At 41.4% G+C, this 26,985-nt stretch overlaps 1 protein-coding gene across 1 annotated transcript in view; it reads right to left on the bottom strand.

Annotated features, from left to right (window-relative positions):
• The window catches only part of XPO4 (exportin 4), a 1,500,264-nt gene that overhangs the window by 182,199 nt on the left and 1,291,080 nt on the right, over positions 1–26,985 (bottom strand). The window contains exon 24 of the mRNA XM_044073186.1: positions 20,012–20,192. Coding sequence (XP_043929121.1) covers positions 20,012–20,192 — 181 coding nt within the window. The remainder of the gene's footprint in view (positions 1–20,011; positions 20,193–26,985) is intronic.

Raw genomic sequence — 26,985 nt, 5'->3', positions numbered from 1 at the left:
CTGCCCATTTCACCAGGGATGGCTTGTAACAATCACCTCAGGGCTTTCACCTACTGTTGAAGACGGTTTGTAATTTTAGGCAATGTCAGTATACACAAATTGCCAGCCACAAACATACATCTGAATATGGCAAATATCAATGCTGACCTCTCAGCCCCAGGAACCTATATAAAGAATGACCTCCTGAAGCCTAACTCTGGGAAAACAACATTCGTGCTGCGGTGGTGCAGCGGTAGCATTTTCGCCTCACAGCAAGAGGTTCTCCCGTTTGATTCTCGGCTGGTGTGTGTGGAATCTGCATGTTTTCCCCACGGTACAGTAGCGTTCAAAAGACATGCGTGAATGGGTGTGCCTTTGTTGAAGGTTGGGCGTTGAGCTGGCACCTCGGCACCGTAAAAATCTACTGCCAATCATTAGCGGACCGGAGTTCCGCTGTGCCGACCCCTAACCGGGAAAAGCCAAAAGAAAAACAACTGAAAGCTGACTCCAGAGCAATGATGGTCCCTCCATCACCGGATTTACTATTTTATTATTTATTTACTAGGAAAGTTCAACTGGACCACAGAGGCCCCTTTTCAGTGTAGGCCTGGGGAGGAAAGCTCCACATAAAATATGGGGGGTGGAGTTGGAATAATTGAGGTGTTTACTTCACAGACAGGAGGTACAGGGTTTGATTCTCACCACTGAGAGGGAAATTAGCTAGGCTTAAAATGACCCACAAGGGCAGCTAGCCTAGTACTTGCCTATGAACATAGTTTTACAAATAGGGAGGAAATAACATTAGCATTATATTATATATATATATATATATATATATATATATATATATATATATATGTATGAGTATACACATGTATTTATAAATATTTCAGTTAAGAGATAAACTGATTTCAAATTACAGTTCATAGATTGAAACAGCATAAGCATGGCACTACAAAGTATTGTGTTTAGCACATTTTGAAGAATTAAAGACAGCAGTACAATTAGAATATATAAAAGTTGAATCATTTTATAAAACACAGTGTCAATGGCTCAACAGGTTAACACATTCACCTCTTGTGGTGGAAGACCAGAAGGCTGTGGGAGTTTTATTCCCACTCTGGGTGATTAGATTTTTGACACTGCAGTGCAGTATTAGGAGGCTGCTGCACTCCTGAGTGTGCCATCCTGATGAGATGTTAAACCGAGGTGCCATTTGCTTCAGTTGGTGGTAGCTCAGATGGATGTCAAAAATCCCACGGGACCTATTAAAACAGTATGGGAAGCTCCCCAATGGCCTGGGCAAATTTCCCCTAGTAGTACAAATACCACTTTGTGTTACCTAAAACACGTAAATGCCCTCTCTCTTCTGTCACCCACAGACTATGTGGCAATTTATGCCTAATCTATAAAGTTGTAAATGACCCAATTCTTTCTGATCTACTGCATATCCACAAGGCTGGTAGTAACAAATACAAGACTGAGTGACCTAAACTTATACTGCAACACATACAGGACTTGTTGGTATGACAGATTTCTCTCAAAAATCCCCCTACTCTGGGACAAACTATCTTTCTGTAAAGCACATCCTTCACGGTCTTAAACTCTAATTTAGACAAATGGATGAGAAAAAGCAAACTTATCCTAGACCTAATCCCACTGTCCCTTAAAGATAGGGAGAGTAACTACCTGGTTGTACAGTGAGAACACAGTTGCTAGACATCAAAGGGCTTAACTGGTCTATTATGAACAGTAGGAGGCAAAATGGATGCAGTGTTTGGATGTGATCTGCAAGTTGCTGCTACAATTTGCAATTTAATTACCTCAGCATAACAGTAATCTTCCTTGAGATTAACAGGTCACACAAGACGATATTGTTTCAAATACCTGTTTAAGAACAGTTTTCAGTGCTGGTCACCCCATTCTCAGGTACCTAAACTGAATGTGGGAGTAGATTTTCAAGTATCTAGTTTCTTGGTTTTATTTTGCAGTATGTTGCACTAACAGTTGTAAAATCTCATACTGTCTGTTACATAGTCTTTCTTGGTATTTTGTAGTTTGTAACACTGATATTTATGCTACAGATATCCCATGTTTCCATATGGTTCTTCACTGCACACTGTCATTATGCTGTACAGATGGATTTTGTTTCTTTATTGAAAATCAATAAAAATATTTAAACAAAAAGATGACTATCCTCTATGAAGTGGCAGAAGTAAACCACAATTTTCCCAGTAGACAGGATGTAGGGGGCATCTTGTTGAAGGCCACATAAAGGTAAGACCAGCTTCTGCTCCTTTTCTGTTTAAAAAAAATCACTGCTGATTATAAACCTCTTTTCCATACCTCTCAGCCTCACAGCACAAGAAATCTAGACAAAGCCTAAAATAACTGGGGTGCAAAGACTCCCAAAGAAAGAGATTCTAATATTGCTCTCAAACTTAGAAAGTTGCTATAACAGGATTTACGCTAGCATGCATTTTCTGAAGAATATGAAGTCAAAACGAAAACGTATGTTTAGTGACTTCAGTCCACCCTGATTTGCCAGCAAAGGACAGATTTTATGAGGAACATTCTGCAAATACAGGGCAAAAATCTGGACAAATGAGAAGTATGTTGCTTTCCAAGTTAATTAACCCAAATGCTCCCCATCACTGTGGAGAGGGTCAAACGAAAGAGCCATCATGAAGGCAGATATGACAGAGTTTTGTGTTTTCTTTGCTTAGCCCTACTCCCTGCGTCTAATCAGCCACAATTCATGGGTGAGGCATACTACAAAAATTCGGTGCCGCATCATCCTGCACTTCCATAAGGGGCTGACGTCAGCACAACGCCCTACCCACCCACAGTAGGATTGATGTGGAGGCTTCCCCTGTCTCCATCAAGAGAAATCCAGCCAGTGTACATGTGTTCTGGGCATGCACACACACTCTTCCCCCACAGTGGGCAAACCTATCTTCAGCTACCTGTGCCATCAAGCCACTAATCAAACCTAGGCCACCTGTGCTGTAGCCAGGTCTCTGGCCTCTACATCACATTTGTAAACCTCTTTCTATTCTCTGTTGCTAAAGCCCTCAACTGATGCCTTAGAAGAAAAGTACAGAATGATGACCTATGAATTATGCTTCTAAAGGGGGTTTCAAAAATACATGACATTCAGTCAGATGGAAGAAACAGACCTTTACCTGACAGAACTTTCTCTAAAGATCTACTTTTACATTAGGTTTGTAGGGAATTATTCTGCCTTTTTCATCAGTGAAGTCTCAGTTAGCAGTTCCAAGCAGGATATCCTTCCAAACAATTGTTCATAGTAATACAGCAAACTCTCCTTTGGCTACAGGGTCTGAGTCCCTCAGCAGACTAAGTTATTAAAGGTAGTCACCTTTCCCCGGAAGCTGATCTTTAAAAATGTACGATGATAAACATGTACCTCACACCCTATGGATGCTTCCTTGCTTCAGTCACCTGACAGAAAAAGTACAAATTGTGACCAACATATGACAAAGACTTCCTGACTTGTTTATAACAATGACAAAAACCATCAAAAAAATGGAAGCAGCAGTCTCAGCTAACACTAAAGGAATTAATAGTTAATGACATACATATTAGATGAGGTAAGAGATGGTACTAATGAGATAAGTGTTAACTACAACAGCAAATGATACAGATATGATGGAAAAGATTAACAGATACTGCTGCAAACTGTAAAGACCTCCTTACTGTGTCCAATGGCTCGATACATTCTCAAGCAGTAAAATCACTTGTGCAGACTAAGTCAAAGAACTGCACCAGGACCAGCTAGAAGGCTGAGTACTGTGGATCACCAAGACAAAAGGCCTGTAAGCTAGAAGGCTTCCCTTGGCAGGAGGAATATTACAGGACCCAAAGCTGGAGAAATCAAATCTACTAAAACAGCCCAGGAAGTCTGGTATTTAGTGTAAAAAATTAAGGCTATGACCTGTTAATACCATTCACCTTATTGCCCTGGGCTTGATTCTGCTCATTTGTAACATCTGAAAAGAAGCATCTATGCATAGTGAGTTTAGCCAGGTAATTAAAACAACAAGTAAATAAAAAAAGACAACACAGGCAGCTAAAAGTGAACAGGACCAACACTTGGGCCAGTGAGCAAAGCCACTCAATTACACTGACAAAGACATAGGGGAAACTGATAAGTCCCTCCTTCTCTGGTACCTTGGGATAAACAATAAATCAGTTCCACCAGTTGGTTCCACGGGGGTCTTGTATCCAAGAAAACACACCCCTTAGAGTATAAGAAGTTCTTTCAATCCTCTCGGTTCCTGTTCTCTTCAGGAAATCAGGTAAACTGCAACCAAAGAACCCAGAAGGGGACTCCCCACTCAAGACAGCAGGGAAGAGGCAAGATGTAGAAGGATATAATTCCCGATTCCATAGCACTGAGGCATTTGAAGTAGGTGGATCCATCATAACAGGAATTAACCTTGAATGAACTCTCGTGACACAGGGAGAAGGGATCCCAGAGTTAGTAGTCACATCTGCTGGAGTAGAAGTTCAAGACCCCCAGAAAGGAGAATCTCTATATAAAAAAGGAGAGCCCAAACTATGCACAGCTAACTGATCAGTGATAACTTTGATCCTGTTCACCCTGACTGGTGAAAAAGAAGGGAATACACCTTGTCAGAATAAAAACAAAAGAAACCCCAAGTCATCAGAAACAATACTGCCCACCTTCCCTCTCTTATAATAAAGGCTGGGAATGGCTATCCTAAACCTTGGGGAAGAACAGTAAGTGCAGGAACAGAAAACAGGGCTCCATCCACAAGGAGGTGACTATCCAACAACAAAGGTATCTGGCCATATTTTTAGTCCAAACAGGCCAGAGTGATATCATCCAAGAATCTCAACCTAGGAACTTGAAACCGACAGTCTTGAACACCCCTTTCCCATGAAGAAACAGCTCTCCACAGACACCCACTTGACAGACCAAGGGATGAAACCAGCCCCATTCTAAAGGTAAAAGCTCTCAGGCATGGAAACTTTCAAACACAGAAGGTAGCATAATGGGGGTGTGGGGCCAAAGGTGTGCAACTCCCCCTCCATAACTTAAGTTTTGCTTTGTAGGAAAAAAAAATCAACAGTATGGTCTTTTGATGTGTTGGCTCTTGACAAAACTGACAAGCTCCAATGACTGACAGCACTGCCGCCAGATACATGAAATGAATATATCCCTCTAGAGAAGGAAAGGGCCTGAAAGAACTCTGTCCAAGAGGGTTGCCTGAAGAATGTGTGCGTATCTGTGTATGACATCAAGCAGCCTACTCCATACAGACGTCATTGAGAAGACATTATAGAACCTTAAGATGACTTTGCCCCAACTAAGTTAAATCTAGACAACAGACACTAACATGCACATGAAGGGAGGCTCAACCAGCCTACCATCCCACCAGCCAACAGCCAAACTGGTATTTAAAGGTACCTTAAATAAAGACAAGCCATAAATTTTAAAATGCACATAATCAAGACGGGCAAAGCAAACATCTAAATCAGACAAGGGATGACAACACAAGGACAGGTAGCCAAAGGAACAGACCTTGGTGTATGGAGCCCAAACCTGCCTAGCAAACACTTCAGATAATGGCTCAAAGAACTACTCCTGAGAAGTATGGGGGGAGGGGCAATGGAAACTGCCATTAGTACAGCTGTGTACACTTACCATAAATGTAGATGTTCAAGTGTATTCATTGTTGCAGTCATCACCTGTGGGTTATCCCTGCTGTGGTAGCCCTTGGCCAGCCCGAATACCAGAGTTAATTTCTTTTTGCGTTGGCTGCTGCTGTTTGACTGACATCAGGTCGTCAGTGCTATAAAGCAAGGCAGCTGACGCCATTACATCAGTTTTTCTTGCCCTAACCAGTCAGGAGCCCCAGGAAATATGGTAAGGGTAACCCTGGTGGCAAAAAGCCACCATAAGAAGCTTATGTCTACCTAAGAAAAGAGGATAAGGGGGAAGGAGGGAGGGAAACCAGAACTGCAACAGTAAATACACTTGAACATCTACATTTATGGTAAGTGTACACAACTGTACTATGTTCTTCGTGTTTCACTATTGCAGTCATCACCTGTGGGAGGATTCCCAAAGCTGAGGATAGGGATGGCAGGATTAGTAATAGACCTAGGCCTGAGTGAGCATGCCCTGCAGAACTGCATTGGCAAACCCTGCCCTAGCTTTAGAGAAGAGAGGAAGATAGCAATGCTTAGAGTAAAGGTGTGGACAGAAGTCCAGGTGGCAGCTTCCAAGATGTCCCTGGTGGGGACTCCTCTCAGGAATGTTGTGGAAGTGGAGGCTGCCCTAGTGGAATGGGTGTGAACAGACTTGGGGGAGGTCTCCCAAGAAATTTGTAGAAGACATGGATGCAGTGTGATATAAATTTGGATATAGTTTGCTTGTAAATTGGTTTCCCCTCTGCCCCTGGGGCAAAGCTGACCAGCAGTTGGTCTGTTTTCCTGAAGGCTTTAGTATGGCCTAGGGAGAGCACATCTACTGAGTGCAGAATTCTTTCCCCCTTGTTTTGAGGGTTAGGGAAGAAGGTGAGTAAATGTACAGGCTAGTTGAGAGTCACATTAGATACCACCTTGGGCATAAAGGAGGGGTTAGGCCTCAGGGAGACCCTGTCTGCATGGAAAATGATGAAGGGCTCAATGCCCATTAATGCCTGAAGTTCTGAAACCCTTCTGGCCGAGGTGATAGCTAGCAGGAAAGCAGTCTTACAGGAGAGGCATTTTAGTTCTGCTGAAGCAGCAGGTTCGAAGGGTGGTAAGGTTAGTTTTTCCAAAACATAATTCAGGTCCCAGGCTGGCGTGGGTGGCCTTCTGGGGGGGGTGTCTAATATTCAAAGCCCCTCTGAGGAACTGCTTAATCAAAGGATGTGAGAACAGGGGAGGACCTGCATTGAAATGAGCTGAAATGGCTGAGGCATGGATTTTAATAGAAGAGAAGGAGAGGCCAGAATTTAGTAACTCTACTAGATAGTCCAGGATAAGATGGACGTGAGGAATTGCCCCCTCTGGACTGGTTTCAAGAGCAGAATCTTTTCCATTTTCCTGCTTAAGATTTTCTGGTGCAGGGCCTTCTGGCCTCTGTGATCCTGTCTATGACCTGTTTGCTTAACACAGGCCCCTTGTTTGCTTTTAGGGTATAAACCATGCTGTCATTTTGAGAGTTTGTAAGTCCGGGTGCAGCATCCCCCCCCGCCAGAGTCAAGAGGTCTGAGATGAGGGGAAGCTGCCTGGGAGGCCAAGATGTCAGGCTGTGCAGTAAGAGGTACCAATGCCGTCTGGGCCAATCTGAGCAAATAAGGATGGCCTTTGGCCTGTCCCCCCCTTATTTTGATCAGTACCTTGGGGATAACTGGCAGAGGGAATGCGTACACAAGAGGGAGTTCCAGGGGAAGGTCAAGGAATCTATCTTCCACACTAAGTGGTGATACTCCCTGGTACAGACTTTTTCCAACTGGTGGTTGAAGTGCGAAGCAAAGAGATCCACCTCCGGAGTTCTCCACTCCTGAGTGACTTGCAAAAAGATTTTTCTGTGGAGCTGCCATTCACGGGGGTCCAGCAAGTTTCTGCTTAAGTGGTCTGCCAGGGAGATGTTGATCCCCGATAGGTATTGGGCTATTAGGTGCAATCCCATGGAGGAGGCTGTCAGCTAGAGGCCCATGGCTAGCCTGCACAGAGGGCAAGATTGGGTCCCTTCCCTGTCTGTTGATGTACCACATTACAGTGGTGTTTGTCTGTTTTGATAAGGAAGACCCCTAGCCTGAGATGGGATTTGAAGGATATCAGGGCCTTTTGTACTGCCGTTTCCTTCTGGTTGATGTGTAAGGGAAGGTGATGGGCATCCCAAAGGCCTTGGGTGCACCTTCCTGCCAGTTGAGCACCCCAAGCAATATCTGAGGTGTCGGTGGTGATGATCTGGCTGGTAGAGCAGAGGATGAAGGGGAGACCCTTGTTCTTGGCACAGGCCCTTGCCCACCAGAGAAACTCGGCCTTTATACAGGGGACCAGAGGGATCTCTAGAGGCTGAGTGTGCTGACACCAAAGGTTCTTTAGATACCACTGAAATTTCCTTATGTGGAGCCTGGCCAGAGGAATTAGAAGGGTGCAAGATGCCATTTAACCCAAAGTTTGCAGGAACTTCCTTGCTATGAGGTGACTACTGGAAGCCAGTAAAACTAAAGTTAAGAGTAAAGTAGAGCAGCAGGAAGCTCTGCTTTTCTGGTGACAGGAAGGCCATTTCAGATGCTGTGTCCAGCAGTGCTCTCAGGAAAATGATCCTCCTGGAGGGAGTCTGATTTCTTTTCGTTGATGGTGAACCCTAAGGAGGTTAGGATGGTTTTGACAAAGAGGAGATCCTGGAGTACCTTTTCTATCCACTCTGCCTGAATTTATTTTTATGCATTCTTTATTCCTAATTTATAAGTTTTTATTATCTATTCTTAGTCAGAGTAGCGGTGCATTATTATTATTACTATTATTTTTATTGTTATTTCCGTTTTCGTAGTACATAGTTATATGTGTTTCTAAACTTGTACTGCTTGAAATGAGTGATTTTACTTTAAGCAACTAATTGGATAATTGAATAACCTTCAGCAGTTGTATTTAAACTCTGTATATGTGCTGTAGTTTTTATCTGAAGAAGTTTGTTCACTGCAATAAACGAAAAGCGCTTCATTCGACCTTATTACAAGTGTAGTTTATTTGGTGCTGCATTGTGGTTTCTTCCCTGTCTTCTTGGATTTATAGTTTGTGGTTCTGCCTGTCTTCATTATCAGTTTGTTTTTATGGCATCTGGGAAAGACACTAATGATTTGAGCAATTCTTTTGCTAACACCCCTGAAGCCTTGAAGAATGCTGATGGGTCCAATGACCACACTACTACTGGAGACACTGAATTTTGTAACAATAATGTTCTGAGTAAGCTGATGTCACGGCTTGATTTATTATTTTGGCGTTTAGACAAACCTGAATGCCAATTTAGTTCTAACAAAGTACCGCTGCTCATTGACTCACATTCTGTAAGTGAACCGGTACCGATTATCTTGAACGAGGGAGTTACTAAGGTTTTGGCAACAAGTAATTCCCAGCCAACCAGTGATTCCGTTCCGGCTGTCGAGTGCCGGGGTATTGGACCAACTACCTCCCAGGCGATCAGCCTGACTAGTGTTGACTGCGGGCAGAGGAGTATTCCGGCCTCTACATTACCTTCTTCATCTAATCGGCACCCACCTGTGAGTACAATCGTTTAGACTTTACAACTAGAGATAGTGAACCTCCAGCCATTCGAAACAAAGACTTCACTTCCCCTCCTGGGTTAACTACTGCAGAAGCAATGGCTGTTCGCTTTCCTACTACTGATACGGGAACTAATCCTACAGCTTTCAACATTAATAACTGGTTGAGGGACAATTTCACTTTTACTCCAGTAAATAGTCATACAACACCACAAATGAATCCACATCACGATGAGCAGGTTAATATTTCAGTTAACCTTAAAAACTTGGATAATTTACTAGTAAAATTAAAAAAAGACTCAATTGGAGATATCCTATTTTCAAGAATGTCTCAAACTTAAAATAGTCCCTAAAGGTTTACGCCATTATCAATATCCTACTGGCCTGGCTGCCAACTCATTATTCCACAAAGACCTACTTGCTTTGTTCGACCTTCAGGGGTTTGAACTACTTGACTTAATGATTAAACACTATTCTTTATTGGTTGAATCTTTAAGTAAACAAGTGACAGAACTGGATGAACTCATTAGGTTCGATTCTGAGTTTCTCCGCTACAAATACGATTACAACAGGATCTTTCCTAGTACTGACCAGTACCTCACTAAACTCAAAAATAAAGTCAAGAAAACTGATAGAGATGTCAAGGCCTATAAAGAAGAGACCGCGTATCCAAAGCCTTCACCAGTACAAGTCTGGCACGGCCCAACTAGACATGTACAACATCCTTTAGGGCACAGTGGTGTATCATCCAATATAAACACAAATTCAATTCAACGTGCTGACACCTACAATGCTTCTGCTGAAAATGCAGATGATACATCTCAGGCTGAGCTCAGTACGACTGAAACTTCACAGAATAACAACAAAATTGGCCACTACAACTTGAGGTCTAACGACCCTAATTTTTTAGGGTCAAGACCAAAACAACAGACAGGTCAATTCAACCAGAGAAACAAGCAAAAACTCAGATAACCATAGTTCGGCATCTGACCGATAACAGTCTATCTGAAAATTGTTGTATTTCTTGTATGGTTGATGTTCATGTTCCATCTGTACATCTTGATTCTTGTTGTGAGCCTTGGCCTTTGGAATCGGGAGACACCTTAAACAGTGATTCCCTTATAGTGGATGGTAACGGTTGTATAGATAATACTCCTGTTATATTAAACAACGTAGAGGGTGATTTTAAGGTATATAATTTTTCTACAGTTATTACACCTGAACTGGTAGAGTTACTGTCAAAAATTGAATTTGGTTAAAACAATTATTGACATGAAACTATATGTTAGGAAGCTTAATTTAAATCTAATGCTTGGGAGTATATACCCCCTAAGACAGTATCAATTTCAGGATTCCTAGTACCTATAATCCCCCTCTTCATCCACTTTTACAGATTTTCGAACTAGTGTGTGAACTGGACATTCGTCAAAGGTTCCAAACAACAAAACGAAGTCCAATTCTCAGCATTGAAACAAAAAAAGAAAAGGAATGCCTAGACTCAAACTCCACGACATCCGTTTTTGTAAACCTGACAAGGGAGGGGGGTTGGTGGCTTTTGACGGGTCTGACTACAAAGAAAGGATATTTCGTTTACTTGATAGTCCCTCTTATTCAATCAGTTCACGCTCTGAAACCAACAAAGCTTACAACAACATTAAGAACTCTGTAGAGGAAATGTATATTGAGGGTAGAATTACACAAAACATCTATAATTACTTGTCTACAGTCTACCCCAGATCTCCGTGTTTGTTCGGGATTCCCAAAATCCACAAGGATTTACACAACCCCCTATGAGACCTTTAGTTGATGGTAGGGGTTCTCCCACCTACCCCTGTGCAAAAGTCATGGACAACATCCTACAGAATTATCTGGTTAACTTCACCCAGACATGCAAAGATTCTTGGTCATTCCTTGATAAAGTTAACAACATAGTTTTTGACGCAAGGTATAATATTCTTACCATTGACGTCAAAGATCTCTATACTTGTATTCCACACGACATAGCCCTAGACTGGGTCGATCAAATGTTGAGATCCCATGGTAGTACTAGAAATGAGTTGGACACGGTCCGTGAGTTGTTGGATTTAGTTTTAAGCAATAATTTCTTCATGTTTGGAGATAATTTTTACTTACAAAAAATCGGCGTAGCGATGAGCTCTCCCTGTGGTGCAATTGTTGCTAATATGGTCATGGCTCAATGGGAACACCTCTATGTCCTCAATAATTCTCAGTTTAAAGACAAGTTAATTCTTTATACTTGTTATCTAGATGACATTTTTATTTTATTAGATGGTGACCAAATTGTTAGCGATACACTGGTTGATTATTTCAACTCAACAACTCAGTTTTTGAAATTCACCTCTACTTTCCACACAGACTCCATAGCCTACCTCAATATTTTATTATCCAAGGATATTCCTACTCAAAAATACACTGCTAACATTTACAGAAAGATTACATATTCCAACTCATTCCTACATTTCTCCAGTTGCCATCCATTTTATCAAAAACGAGCTATAGTTAAAGGACAACTGGTAAGGGCAGCTCATATTATTACATTAGACAATGATTTTTTTTGTCGAATGTAGACACTTGAAAAGTATGTTTTCACATCGTGGGTATCCAGACAATATGCTTGATGCAATCATAGACCAATTGATTTCTAAGCGTCTACGACACCTTTATAAACCAATTTTGAATAGAGAACACCTTCTCCCTAAAGAAGTAGAGGATTTAGTTGGTAAGTCTGTGAATGATTCTACAGTTGCACATCTACGTGAGAGACCAGGTGTCACGTTCATAACAACTTATAACCTCAACAGTAGTGAATGTTTTCAGGTTTTGTGTAAAAACTGTGATTTACTCAAGAGTGACACTAATTTCTATCAGAAAGTAGGCAATTATCCCGTTGTTACATACAAAAGAGCTAAAAATCTCAAAGCCTTTTTTGAACAACACCGCACTAGAATGGTGAGGACAGCTGGCATGTATAAATGCCAGGCTTGTAACCACTGCCAGCATGTTACTGAATCTAATAGATTCAAAGTACATGACCATGAATACTTGTTGAGGTTGAGGGCAAATTGTAACTCCAAGATAGTGATCTACTTAGCCAAGTGCCAGTTCTGTCCCGCTTTTTATATAGGCAAAACAGAACGACGCATTTGTGATCGTATATACGAACACACGTATGCAATTAAGAAACAAAAATTAGAAAATGCACTAGCTAAACATATTTCAGTACACCCTGACCATACATTTAAGTTTCTGGTCATCGACAAAGTACTTCAAGATCCTAGAGGAGGTCCGATGCCTCTTAAGTTAGAAAAATTAGAGTTGTAATGGCAAATTAGGTTAAACGCTTATAATGCGCCAGGCCTGAATGAAAGCTGCTCACTAAGCAGCGTCCTTAAACTCAAGAGCCTCAAAAGGTAATCTTCTTTAAGTTATAGTTTATGGACATAAGATTTCTCTTCTTAGTATGACAGTTTAACTTTAGAGTATCACAGTCACAACTACACTTTTAGTGAGTTCGTATGTACTTGATTCATCATAAAGTGATTCCCTATTAATGGTTTATTTTTATTTTTATGCATTCTTTATTCCTAATTTATAAGTTATCTATTCTTAGTCAGTGTACCGGTGCATTATTACTATTATTTTTATTATTTCCGTTTTCGTAGTACATAGTTATATGTGTTTCTAAACTTGTACTGCTTGAAATGAGTGATTTTACTTTAAGCAATTAAATGGATAATTGAATAACCTTCAGCAGTTGTATTTAAACTCTGTATATGTGCTGTAGTTTTTATCTGAAGAAGTTTGTAAACTGCAATAAACGAAAAGCGCTTCATTCGACCTTATTACAAGTGTTGTTTATTTGGTGCTGCATCGTGGTTTCTTCCCAGTCTTCTTGGATTTATAGTTTGTGGTTCTGCCTGTCTTCATTATCACTCTGCCTGAATGAGGCAGTCATCCAGATGAGGATAAATCTGAATATTTCTCTGTTTGCAAAATGCTATGGCCAGGGCTAAGCATTTTGCGAATACCTTGGATGCAGTAGATAAGCCAAAGGGTAGTGCAGAGAACTGAAAGTGTTGTAAGCCTGCCCTGAAGTGCAGGAATTTCATACAGGATTTCCTTATGGGGATGTGGAGGTAGGCATCCTTTAGGTCTAGGGTCACTAACCAGGCATTTTTTGTCAGCATAGGCAGAAGCTGCTGCAAAGTTAGCATTTTGAATTTGGGGACCACCACGGAGGTGTTCAGAATGGATAGATCCAGGATGGGACGCCAATTGCCTTCTTTTCTGGGAACAAAGTATAGTCTGGAATAAAAGCCTTTGCCTGTTTGGTCTGCGGAAACTGGTTCTACTGCCCCCTGGGGCTATAAGAATTTGAACTTGTTTTAATGCCTCTGCCTATTGATTTGGAGGCAAGTCTGGGTACCCTCTTGGAATTGGTCCAGAGGGGGCAGTTCTTCACATCCTTCCATCCCTCTTATCCTGGACTATCTAGAAGAGTTACTAAATTCTGGCCTCTCCTTCTCTTCTATTAAAATCCATGCCTCAGCCATTGGTCTTTGGTTACAAAAAGCCAATATTCTTTGCAGAGGAAGAGCCTTCCTCCTAGCTTTTGGTAAGTGAAAGGAGGGCAGAGGGTGGAGAGGGAGTTATTGAGAAGTTTTGCCACAGGAGGATTGCCTAGAACTCCCTGCCTTAGTGGAGGAGGTCCACTGTTTCCGTTTGGTTCTCTGCTGTCCCTAGGATAAAGTTCTGGGTGGTCTGCCCCTGCGGGGCTTACCTTGCCCCTGTCTACTAGGTGCAGGAAAGGACCAGTGCTTACAGGGGAAATTTCTGCTGAACCTGGGAGGTTGGACCTGAAAGAAATCTTTTACTGTTTGCATAGATTTTGCTTTGTCTTCCATCTTTTTAAGCACTTCTTGTGCTTTAAATCCAAAGAAGCGGTCCCTATCCAAGGGTGCATCAATTAATTTAGACTTGACATGATCAGGGAGAGGTTGTAACTTCAACCATACACGTCTCCTAATAACAGATCCTGACACTGCTGCTCTGCTTGAAACTTCTAGTGTGTAATATCCACAGTGCAGTGCGTTTGGCCACTTGACGAGCAGAGTGCAGTAAATCTGCTAATTCTTTAGATTTGGCACAGTCAGGAAAGGAAGAAATCTTTTGCTTTAATAGTTCCAAAGTGTGTTGTTGATATTTTAACACATAGAGCTGACAGTTCAGTGGTCTGATAGCTAAGGTTGCAGAGGTGTATACTTTTTTTTACCCCATCTGTCCAGAGCTCTGGATTCCTTGTCAGAAGGGAGAGGATTCTTTGCAGAACTAAATTTAGCTCCTTTTGGTCCCTGTGTAATGACCTACAGGTCTGCAGTAGGATTTCTGTACAGGTATTTGTGAGAATCTGGCACTCTAATACCTGTCAAGTTTAGAGGTAGCAGGTGGGAGGGCGTCAGGGGCTAAGCTGGATTCATGGAAAACACCATCCACCACTTCTAAAATAGGGGGGGGGGGTCAGGGGTCTGTGCTGGGGAAGGTCTAGAAACTCTCTGTCTTTTCTTAGACTGAGGGAAGTTCTGAGATTCCCAGTGGAAATGTTCCCTCAGGGGGTGAAGGGTTTTCCCAAAGGAATGGTCTTCTGGTGGGGAGACAGAAGCAATGGATTCCTCTGCATGAGTCTTCATAAGCAGTAAGAGGCTGCTGTTCCACTTCAAAAACTCAATAACCAGATTCCTCAGAATCCTGTTCTGACAGTATTTCTGAAGAAGGGTGTCTTTTCCTTTTAGAAGATGTGGCCTGACTACCCCTGATAAGGGAGATAAGATCCTCTGCCATCTTAAACATTTGTGCTTGGGGTAGTGGAGCAGGGGTAAGATGGAGACTACAGGTAGATTTTGTAGGAGTGGCCTGGCTTCTAGGCCTAAAGAGTATCCATCTGTTTGGGAGAAGCAGTAGACGGATGAGAGGACGTCGGTTTCTGTCTAGAATCGGTAGTGAGAGAGGCCTCCTTAGAAGCCAGTGCCTGCATCGCGGCTCCGGACCCAACTGATGCAGAGACGACCAAAGACTCGGAAGAATAAGATTTCTGTGGCATACCGGACTCCAAAAGGGTTTCAGTAGAGGCCTGCATAGATATCGTATCAGGCTGCGAAAGCTTCTCACGGAATTCTGGAGAATTGACAACCTGCTTACTGGTAGCATCGTCTGAAGGCTTAGCCTTGTGTGGTCTGTATCTTTATCTCTACGTTTTTTCGGAATGTCTACAGATTGCTGGATGATGGGACGCCATTTCGGAATGCGAAGACAGAAGACGAAAATACCTATCTACAATAAGACCTATCTACAATAAGGCCTCTACGACAAATGGTTCTTGCGTTGAAAGGGGCACAAAACCAGCAACGGGGGATGTCGTGGTCTGGGTCTAAACAAGTGACGCAGTATGAATGGAAGTCTCGGTGTGGGATCTGCTTTCCACAGGTGAGGCAATTGTTAACTTTTTCTGACATCAGTTAGTGCAAGAAAAAAGGATCCCCAATGAGGTACTTAGCTTTAGACATTTTCAGCTGAAAATTCGAACTCTGGTAGAGACCGATCGGCACACTTGCGAACTGCTTCTGCTACGGGCTCCACGGCATGAAAGACTGATGACTGCAAACTGGGCGCCATAATCGACACTCCAGCCGACACAAGCATCCTCCAAAAGGGCCTCATAGAAACAGACAACTGGTGCCAGAGCCATGGCCTCAAGCTAAATGCCAAAAAGTATATAGTCATCCCCTTTGTCAAAAACAAAGTGCCCACAAATTACCACATAGGTGGTAACCCATTAAGTACAGAAGTAATTAGGAACCTGGGGACCCAAGTTGATAGCAATCTCTCATTTGACAACCACGTGGCCAAAGTGGTTAGAAAAACATTTTATATAGCCCACCTAATCATGAAGGGATTCACATCTAGGTCAGGGGAGGTCATCGTGCCTCTTTACTCATCCCTCATCAGGCCCGTAATTGAGTACAATGCCCCTTTTGGGATGTACTTTACCAGACACCTGCAGCAACTGGAAAGACCCCAAATGTACCTCACCAAGAGGATCAAAGGGCTCAAACAGATGCCATATGCTGCCCAGTTAAAGAAACTCCAGCTCTACTCAGTGGCATACCGCCTGCTCAGAGGCGATTTGTGCCCGACGTATAAAGCCATGTCCAACCTGGAATTAATGGACATGCTGCACCTCAGAAAATCCAAATCCCATCGAGCTATGCGCTCGAGAGACTTGAACCTCAGCACTGAAATAAATAGGACATGCTGGAGGGACAGATTCATAACCCAGAGGCTCCCTTCACTCTGCCTAACCTGGACTGGGATTTTATTCCAGAGTCCCTCATTGACCCTCTTCAAGAGGAATCTTGATGAGTGGATGGGAGATCGTAGGTTTACCCCGGGTATCACTTCTGTGTCACTGTTAGACAGAGGCACAGTATACTAACCTCGAAAAAGGGCATAGCAAAATTATTTTAAAATGGGTGGTGAAAACCAAACAGACACTGACTAGGCTTATAAATGCCCTAGGGCAGATAGCTTAGTATGAACTTATGAACCTATAATGGCTTTGGCGGTCTTGCTTTACAGCACTGACGACCTGACGTCAAGTCAATAAGCGACAGCAGCCAACGCAGAAAAACACTGACTCTGGTATTCGGGCCAGCCGAGGGCTACCACTGCAGGGATAACCCACAGGTGATAACTGCTACAGTGAAACACGAAGAACATCTGGCAGTTTAAAGTTGTGTGAGACTGAGCTCATCTTCCTCTCCGCAAGGGGACCAAAAAAGGGATTTACTCTCACAAGACCCTGCTGCTAAAAAGGGCCCAAAATACTCCAGGGACTGGGGACCAAAATATTAATTCCATGCTAAGAGTGGGAGTTAGTTCACCTACTGATAAGGAGCAACAAGCTCTTCGAATGTCCAGAGAGTTTCCAACACTTCTATAGGAGAAAAAATAGAGGGGGCCACCCGGGCCAACACCTAGAGAACTGGACAGGTAGTAGTGACAAAGAGGCAGGCGGGAAAAGTGATGGACCCCCCCCCCCCCCCAAACAGGTGCAGCAACTTCATCTTCTCACAAGGTAATACAGTCTGAGTTTGTTTCCTGCCAGGATGCTGCAGAGAAATGACTTATCACGGCAGCAAGAGGCCAGCAAAGGGGATGTCCCACACCAGCCAGCTCCAAGAAGTGGATAATATAGAACACTGAGCTGCCCCCTCCCCATGGGGGAGGGGTGGGCAAGGCGCCACAAAAGACCTGCTGGCCCAGAGCAAAGATCAAAGCACTACATCTTGTATCCAGGAAGCCTGTGGGACGACTTCTTTCTTTTAAATGATCCAGTAATCAGATGGCAGAGCAGCAAGCCTCTCAGTATGTTCGGGAGCTACCAAACAGCTATTGAGCAGTGATTGTATACCCTATTCAAAAAAGGCATTTCCTAAGAAAGGGCAAATCTAGCAGTAAACTGTACTAAGTCATTTCCTACTGGGGTACTAAGTCACCCAACTGACCAGTGAAAACGCACACCTGTGCCAGACAGTCTAACAAATACAAACATGCTGAAAATAAATACAGCAAAGGGTTTGGTTGCACCATCATGGCAGTTTCCTGGGTGAAGGCATGGCCGTCTTGATCCCAGACTTAAGGTGGACCTTCTAAGTGGCCAAGACAACCCAATAAAAGACCTTATAAAATGGAGAGGCCAGCAGTACAGCAGGGAGCTGTAAGACCTAATGCTTTTACAGAATAAATATTCCTGACAGCTCTTCCCCTTTCAGGCAAACATAGCTACCAGATGAAAAAAAGACTGAGGGTTTTAGGTATGTTAAGCCCCTTCCCATAACCAAAGAAAAATCATCAGACACAAAGGCTGAATAAGGGCTTGAGGAATGTTTAGTTCCTACCAAACCCACAAAAGTAGCTAGCCTTGGGGTAAGAAGGAAAGGCCGTACTCCTATCGACAGAAAGATGCATAATATGCATTAGCCCTCCTACGGCAGCAGACCTGGGAGTACCATCAGGCTTGTGTGACATCAACAAAGTGGCATGGGGTGGGTAACTATGACATATGGAGAAGGCCCCTCCATGTGTCATGGTCACCCATCCCATAACACATGCAGAAGGACCCTCCAGATACCTGCTTTGGGCCTAACTGCATGCAATCCCAAACTCCCTGTAATGTCCTTTTAGGTGGTATCAACCCAAAAGGAGCTCCAGGACTTCCAAGCTTAATTTATTGGAGAAAAAACATCTCACACTTGAATGTCACAGGGAATAAACTAGGAAGTAAACACCGAGTCCACGACTTTGGTGTTTCAGACCACACCAGTGCTTGCTTTATCACAAGTATACAACTGGCAAAAGTAGGTAATCAGACCAGATGGGACTCCAATGCAAATGTGCTGCGATGATGGGGAAAGGCCTGTGCTAAACCTAGCCCTAACATGCAAACACAATTCGTACAGGTGAAATACCTCAATGGCAATTTTTAGCTTTCCCAAAAGTCAGTAAAGTCCCCCGTGTTGTGTACCTGAACTGTGTATCAAGATGTGGGTCTGCACTACAACTCAACAAAGGCTGACCACTCAAGATAAATGTCTCTCTCTTGGGCCAGAGATCTCCTGCAGAAATGGAACTCTCACTTGGGTATAATCGCAGTCATCAGAGACCAGAGAGACTGCAGAACTCTCTCTAGAAGTTCAGACACAGCTAATCCTACAAGCAAAACCTCAAATTAAAGTCTAGACCATCTGTTTAAGAGAAACCCTCCCCATCTGTACCAAGTGAAGTCTTCTTCTCCATATTCTCAAATGTGGAAGGTCTGCCAAAGAAAAATAAAACATCTTGCAAATGCAAGAACATTTTTAGTAAGAAAAGCAAAAAATGAGATCCAACCTGTGGAAGCAACAAGGAACTGGTGGGAATGGCATCAAACTCGTTTATATAATAAGTCACCAACAACACACTTCTCTCTGAGCCCAGAAAACTATGGAAGATCCAAAATACTGGCAGGTGAAGATGAACCTGATCAAACTACCCACCAGGAAAGGCACTCTGTTACTGCTCTTATTTACCAAACTACCCACCAAGAAAGGTACTCTGTTACTGCTCTTATTTTTTCACAAATATAGGATTTCCTTAGTATATCGGCACTATATCTTAACTGCTGTTTCAACAGCAAACAGCTGCTAAAAACATCTACCAAAAGAAAGCTTCATAGACATACAGCTGCTAAAATCTACCAAAAGAAAGCTTCACAGACCCGACAGCAGCCAGAGCTAGTCACTTAGCTCAAGTTTTACCTGCTAAACAATATAAAACCAAAAGGAGGAGGAACTTCATTTGTCAGTATTTCAGACATTGCTACACAACAGCTACTGGAAAACCAGGTGCCATACTGTCTAGCACCAGGTCTGACTTCAATTCAAATTTCAGGATTGCGGATATAAGAATTAAAATAGTGCTATCTAAAAACCCAACACACTTCACCTACAACTATTCTTAACTTTGACTTCAGTGTCATTGTAATCAATGAACACAGAATGCTTAAATTCCTTTAAAAAGATCTACGCAGCATTCCTAAAATTCTTCAGGTTCTTCACTTTTCATAGGTCTATAATAAACTGCAGATTAACACGGAAGTGAAATGATCGGTCATTCCAGCCTTATGTCATGAATTTCCTGCAGACCTGTATCGCTAAAGTCTATAAATTCTTTTGACAGCAGATTCGTAAGCAACTCCATGATGAGTAGGAGGTCCTGGTATTGCTCTTCTTCTGCAGTCACATCGACTCGTTTTCTCCCCATATTGTTCTTGGAATAAACCTGAAGCAATGTTAAGCAGGCCTCATAGAGGTTCATGGCTTTAGACTATAAAAGAAAGGACAAAACAAAGCATTAACAAAACAATTAGACTAGTGTTAATCAATTGCACATTTCAACTTAAAAAAAAAATCTGCTAAACATGTTTTAAATGCAGATTATTCCACTGCCTTCTCTGTTATTCAGGAAAGTAGGGTAGAAAATACTACAGAGGTAAATTGTTTGACATTTATCTGAGATGCATCACCATTTGCTGGTGATGCTCTAATTTTATTCTACCGTTACAAATACTTCAGTTCTTAATGGGACCTTCCATGGGTTTCCACCTTACTCCCCCTCCCACAAGGTTACTTTTCTATGGACTAGATAAAATAAGTGTTAATCTTAAGTGAAACCTCCTATCAGAATGTTGCTAGGCAAACATGAGCATAAGACACTTGTCTTAAGTAGTATCTGGTTTTCACCAAGAAAAATGCTTAGATACAAAAACACTGATAACTGGCTTAGTAGTTCGTATAATTCTAAGGGGATTCAGTATGTACCAGTTTGGGATAAAATGGTAAACAAGACTTCCTGTTTTGCCAGGGATGGCTTACACCTCTTATACCAGGGCTTCCACATAGTGGATAAAGGGTTTGCTGCCCCCATAGTGCCTTTCTAGGCATAGTCCTCCACTGGGCATTCCTAAACTCAAGCATCAAGGTGGAACTACTCAACACGAGCAGTCTAAACAAAGATATTTTAGTTATTAGATATGGCTTCAGTGCACTGACAGCCCTCCATCATGTCTTCAGGCCCTTGGGTAACTACTGGGGAGTATCTGCATTTGTCAGCAACGCCATTACTCACATCAAATTACCCATGACCCTAAAGTGGAGCTCCTGCAGATCCAAATCATTGTTAAATCCAACTATCACTTCACTGATAGCTACATATTCCCATCAGTATCCCCAGCTATCATGGAAATTAAGATGATTAAAGATATCATTCTTTATGTCAGTAATGAATGGGGAAAGAAATACAAACCTCTGTTAGGGGTAGGTATTGACAAAACATCACTGGGCAATGACATGACCAATATGACTGACCAGCAGGTACGAGCCAGTGAATATAAAAAGGCATGTATTATTAAATATGGCAAACATTCCAGCGAAGTGAAGAATATAATTTCAGCAAACTGGAATATATTGACTAGTGATCAGTCCATAAAAAATAAGCTTACGGATAGACCACACTTTGTTTTCAAAGCTGGTAATAATATTAAAAGGATTATTGAAATTAAATCTAAACATCAACAAAGTGGCAAGGCTCAGAGAACTAGAACTAAAAAATGTGGCCAATGTAATTTTTGCCAATATATACTGGATTCATCCAGTATAGTCCTCAAAAATTGCCTGAAAAGCAAGATTTGGTTTGCCGGTGGCAACTGCCTGACTAAGCATATAGTGTACTTAGGTGTGTGCCAAACATGCACGAGTTTCTATGTAGGGAAAAGCGGATCGTTGTTTGAAAACAGAATTTATGATCACACATACTGTATCAGGAAGTGTGATGTTAACAACGCCCTGTCGAGGCATCTCATTAATAGCCCCAAATGCAAGATGTTTAAATTTGCAATATTGGATGTGGTTATCCCCAACCCACGAGGTGGTAATATTAAGGCGTGGGTGAGAAGGAGATTAGGTGGCAGATTAGGTTGGATGCAGCCACCCGGGCTTAATGAGATGATTCCCACTAAACCCTTAGTTAAGGTGTAATTTAGTGCAATTGGCAATATATATAATATTAATTCATTTACATGTTCTGGTTATGTGTACTGTAGGCAGTACTTGTATATCTATTTGTCCCAGTTTTATGAATTCTATGTGTGTGTATATATATGAATTGCATTGATAATTGCCAACACATTGTCAATGCATAAGTTTATTTTATTATATTATATTTTTCATTATGTACAAAAAATATTATTTTAAATTTGTCACATCGACAGACAGGTGTTACTCTTCAACACAGTTTTATTATTTTAGAATAGTTATATAGTATTAAACATGTAATGTCTGTTGTTTTAGCTTAAGACATTTAAGGAACGCTTGATGTAATATCATGTAGTGAAATGCAAGGTACAGCTTTAAAATTTTAAATTATGTAAATGTTGATTATATAATTGATTAATTGTTGATTTGGGCGGTTTTCAAGCTTGTATATAAGGTATTTGCTTTTGTTAGATGTTGTTCTGATGAAGACAGTAGTGGACTGTGGAAAGCGCTTAACCATCTGTTGTGTCAATAAATTTTATTACTCGAGCATTGAGTCCGGTTTCCTGGTGTCGCTTTGCTGTTCCAGCTAGTTTTCCTGTTTGTTGACCACTGGGATCACTTTTTTGATTTGTTGTCTATCATGGACTCTATGTCCGAGATGTTGAACACCTCGAATTATGTATCTCGGGATGAGATCGAAAAAATTCATTCGGAAATGAGTATTCTAAAAGGAGAAATTACACGATTGGTGGAGCTATTGACGCCGCCCGGTGTTTCTAACAGCAAAGGAGTGCAACCTAACCTGTTGGTTAGCACGTCGATCCGTTCCTCTATCGGCAACGCCAGCGACGACGACATACCCAACGGGCAGAGGAGGGTTTCCTCGCCTAGGTCGGCTAGGCTTACGCCAAGGAAGGATTGTTTCGAATCTAATAGTCACCGAGATGTTCCAACTAAGCTTTTAAATACATCAGAGGGCAATAACGAGGATGTGTGTTTAATTTCTGGCGCTAAACCCAAGCGCCAACCGCCAGTCCGTACTTATGTTTTGGAGGACAAGGGCAGAGTGGCGAATAACATATCCAACAAAGGTACTGTTAAGCATTCTGTGGCAGGTTCTTCTACTCAGGGGGAACATGTTTTGAGGCAGCCTTATAACTTGGATGAGTTTATGCTCATGCCACTGGATTTTAAAGACATTTCTAGTGCTGCTCCTGTTAATATGCATGCCAGAGGGGAAGGTGATTTTCCTTCGCTCAAAAAGTTAATATTTTCGTTTGGCAACCATTTAACTAAGGTTAAAAACCTGCAAGTGGAGAACTTGTATTTACGTAAATGTTTGGACAATGGGGTTGTTCCTATGGGTTTACGGTTCTTTAAAGAACCTATGGGAGTTGAAATGAATGTACATAATGTTAAACGTTGCAATGACATGTTTGATGAGTTTGGCAAAAAGTTTATGTTGTTTTTAATTGAATGCAATGATTCTAAAATAAGTGTAATGCTCAATGAGATTGAAAGAATAGATGGATTAATACAAAAAGATGTATTATTCAACCAATGGGACAAATTGTATTTTAAACAATATGAATACGCAGAAAACATGTATAAAAAAACATATGAGAGGAAATGTAAAAAGTTGCAGAGAGATTTAGTGCAATACGAGAAAGGTATTGCCTATAGGTGGAATTCGAATAATGTTAGAAATCACGTTGTGGAGAAAAGATTTGTACAGCGGTCTGATTCTTACTACGTTGGTGGAGAATATACTAATAATGAGGACTGTTTTTTAGAGGATGGAAGAGGGGAATGGAAAACAGTAGAACGCAAGGGGAAGGGGCGGAAAATATGGAACAACCGTCGATTTCATCAATAGTCGACATTCAACAGGTGGATCCGGTTGTCCAGGGTGGTTCATGTATGGATAATATTGATGGGGGGCAATTGGCTTCGGCCAATGAACGTGACATAGTGCACAGCAGTGGGGAGTTTAAAATTTACAACTATAGTGACCACCCAGTCCTACCTGAATTTTTTCAAATATTTTCAAAGGGTATGAAATTCATACCAGATTCTGATTTAGATGTGACTGATACCCTTGTGGAATTTAAGCTTTTTGTGAGGAAATTAAATTTGGGAATATTTTTTCGAAACGAAAATGTTATCAGTGGGGTACAACCTGAAGAATTGAAGAAAAGAAGTACATTCACTCCACCCATGTGCAACACTTTAACCTCCTTTGAGAAGGTGGTCAACACCCAGTTATATTCCCTTCACAATAAGTATAAGTATGTGAGAACATCGAAGCATGGTGGGAATGATATCTCTGAGGTAATTCAGTCATTGTGTGACAACAATGTTCGCATCATGTCTGCCGACAAGGGAGGGGGAATAGTCCTTTATGACCAAGATAAATATATTAATAAGATCTTTGAGTTATTGAATAATTCCTCACAATATACACCTTCTTCTCTTAATGAAGTGAACATTGCCCATGGCCGAATTGATTCTTATTTAGAAGAATTTATAGTGGAAGATAGAATTAGTGAGGATTTGTACAGATTTTTGAAGGTGGAGTTCCCTATTTTGTCCACTATAACAGGGATCCCCAAAGTGCACAAAACATACAGGATCCACCATTTCCCCATTATTTCAGGAAGTGCTAGCAAGTCCTTCCCTTTTGGTCAGGTCATTCACCACAAGCTCAAACACATTTACAATGTTGTGGAGCACATTATTAAGGATTCTTGGGAGTTTTTGGGCATCTTTAAGAAAGAACTGTGGTCTTCTAATATCATTTTTGTCACCATCGATGTCCAGGATTTATTTTCCTGTATCCCTAAAGAGGATGGGCTCTCTAGGTTTAACAGCAGTGTCCGTAGAGTTAGTGGGTTGGACCGGGATGAAATTTCTCCTTTGATGGAATTTATGGCCATTGTTTTGGACTATAATTACAACCATTTTGAGGGTGAGCATTACCGGCAGACTACTGGGGTAGCCATGGGCACTGCTTGTGCCCCCATGTATGCCAATCTGGTATTGTTGGATTGGGAGACAGAATATATACTGCATTCGGCATGGATGTCTCATATAAAGAGATATGTCAGATACCTGGATGATATTTTTATTCTATGGGAGGGCGAGGAACAGGTGTTATTAGATTTCATGTCATTCATTAATAACACCACAGAGTATCTTAAATTTACTCACCAATTTGACCGTAGTGGCATCAACTATCTAGATGTCTATGTTTATAGTAAAAATGATGAGTTTCAATCTCATATCCATAGGAAAAATACGTTCAGCAACGGGTATCTCCATTACAATAGTGCGCACACATACAGCACCAAAAGGGGCATTGTCAAGGGACAGTGCATCCGGGCTGCCCGTATGACGACTGACAAAAACGTCATGCTAAGCGAATTGGACTATATAGGTCAGTTATTTATTGATAAGGGATATCCTCTTAAGATGATTAAAGATTTCATTCTTTATGTCAGTAATGAATGGGGAAAGAAATACAAACCTCTGTTAGGGGTAGGTATTGACAAAACATCACTGGGCAATGACATGACCAATATGACTGACCAGCAGGTACGAGCCAGTGAATATAAAAAGGCATGTATTATTAAATATGGCAAACATTCCAGCGAAGTGAAGAATATAATTTCAGCAAACTGGAATATATTGACTAGTGATCAGTCCATAAAAAATAAGCTCACGGATAGACCACACTTTGTTTTCAAAGCTGGTAATAATATTAAAAGGATTATTGAAATTAAATCTAAACATCAACAAAGTGGCAAGGCTCAGAGAACTAGAACTAAAAAATGTGGCCAATGTAATTTTTGCCAATATATACTGGATTCATCCAGTATAGTCCTCAAAAATTGCCTGAAAAGCAAGATTTGGTTTGCCGGTGGCAACTGCCTGACTAAGCATATAGTGTACTTAGGTGTGTGCCAAACATGCACGAGTTTCTATGTAGGGAAAACGGATCGTTGTTTGAAAAACAGAATTTATGATCACACATACTGTATCAGGAAGTGTGATGTTAACAACGCCCTGTCGAGGCATCTCATTAATAGCCCCAAATGCAAGATGTTTAAATTTGCAATATTGGATGTGGTTATCCCCAACCCACGAGGTGGTAATATTAAGGTCGTGGGTGAGAAGGAGATTAGGTGGCAGATTAGGTTGGATGCAGCCACCCCCCCGGGGCTTAATGAGATGATTCCCACTAAACCCTTAGTTAAGGTGTAATTTAGTGCAATTGGCAATATATATAATATTAATTCATTTACATGTTCTGGTTATGTGTACTGTAGGCAGTACTTGTATATCTATTTGTCCCAGTTTTATGAATTCTATGTGTGTGTATATATATGAATTGCATTGATAATTGCCAACACATTGTTAATGCATAAGTTTATTTTATTATATTATATTTTTTCATTATGTGCGAAAAATATTCTTTTAAATTTGTCACATCGACAGATAGGTGTTACTCTTCAACACAGTTTTATTATTTTAGAATAGTTATATAGTATTAAACATGTAATGTCTGTTGTTTTAGCTTAAGACATTTAAGGAACGCTTGATGTAATATCATGTAGTGAAATGCAAGGTACAGCTTTAAAATTTTAAATTATGTAAATGTTGATTATATAATTGATTAATTGTTGATTTGGGCGGTTTTCAAGCTTGTATATAAGGTATTTGCTTTTGTTAGATGTTGTTCTGATGAAGACAGTAGTGGACTGTGGAAAGCGCTTAACCATCTGTTGTGTCAATAAATTTTATTACTCGAGCATTGAGTCCGGTTTCCTGGTGTCGCTTTGCTGTTCCAGCTAGTTTTCCTGTTTGTTGACCACTGGGATCACTTTTTTGATTAGTTCGTATAATTCTAAGGGGATTCAGTATGTACCAGTTTGGGATAAAATGGTAAACAAGACTTCCTGTTTTGCCAGGGATGGCTTACACCTCTTATACCAGGGCTTCCACATAGTGGATAAAGGGTTTGCTGCCCCCATAGTGCCTTTCTAGGCATAGTCCTCCACTGGGCATTCCTAAACTCAAGCATC

The sequence above is a fragment of the Protopterus annectens genome, chromosome 5.part1, assembly GCF_019279795.1.
Source record: "Protopterus annectens isolate FY-2018-M chromosome 5.part1, PAN1.0, whole genome shotgun sequence".
NCBI lineage: Eukaryota > Metazoa > Chordata > Ceratodontiformes > Protopteridae > Protopterus > Protopterus annectens.
The sequence above is the reverse complement of the archived record's forward strand: the minus strand, read 5'-3'. Positions and strand labels throughout refer to the sequence as shown.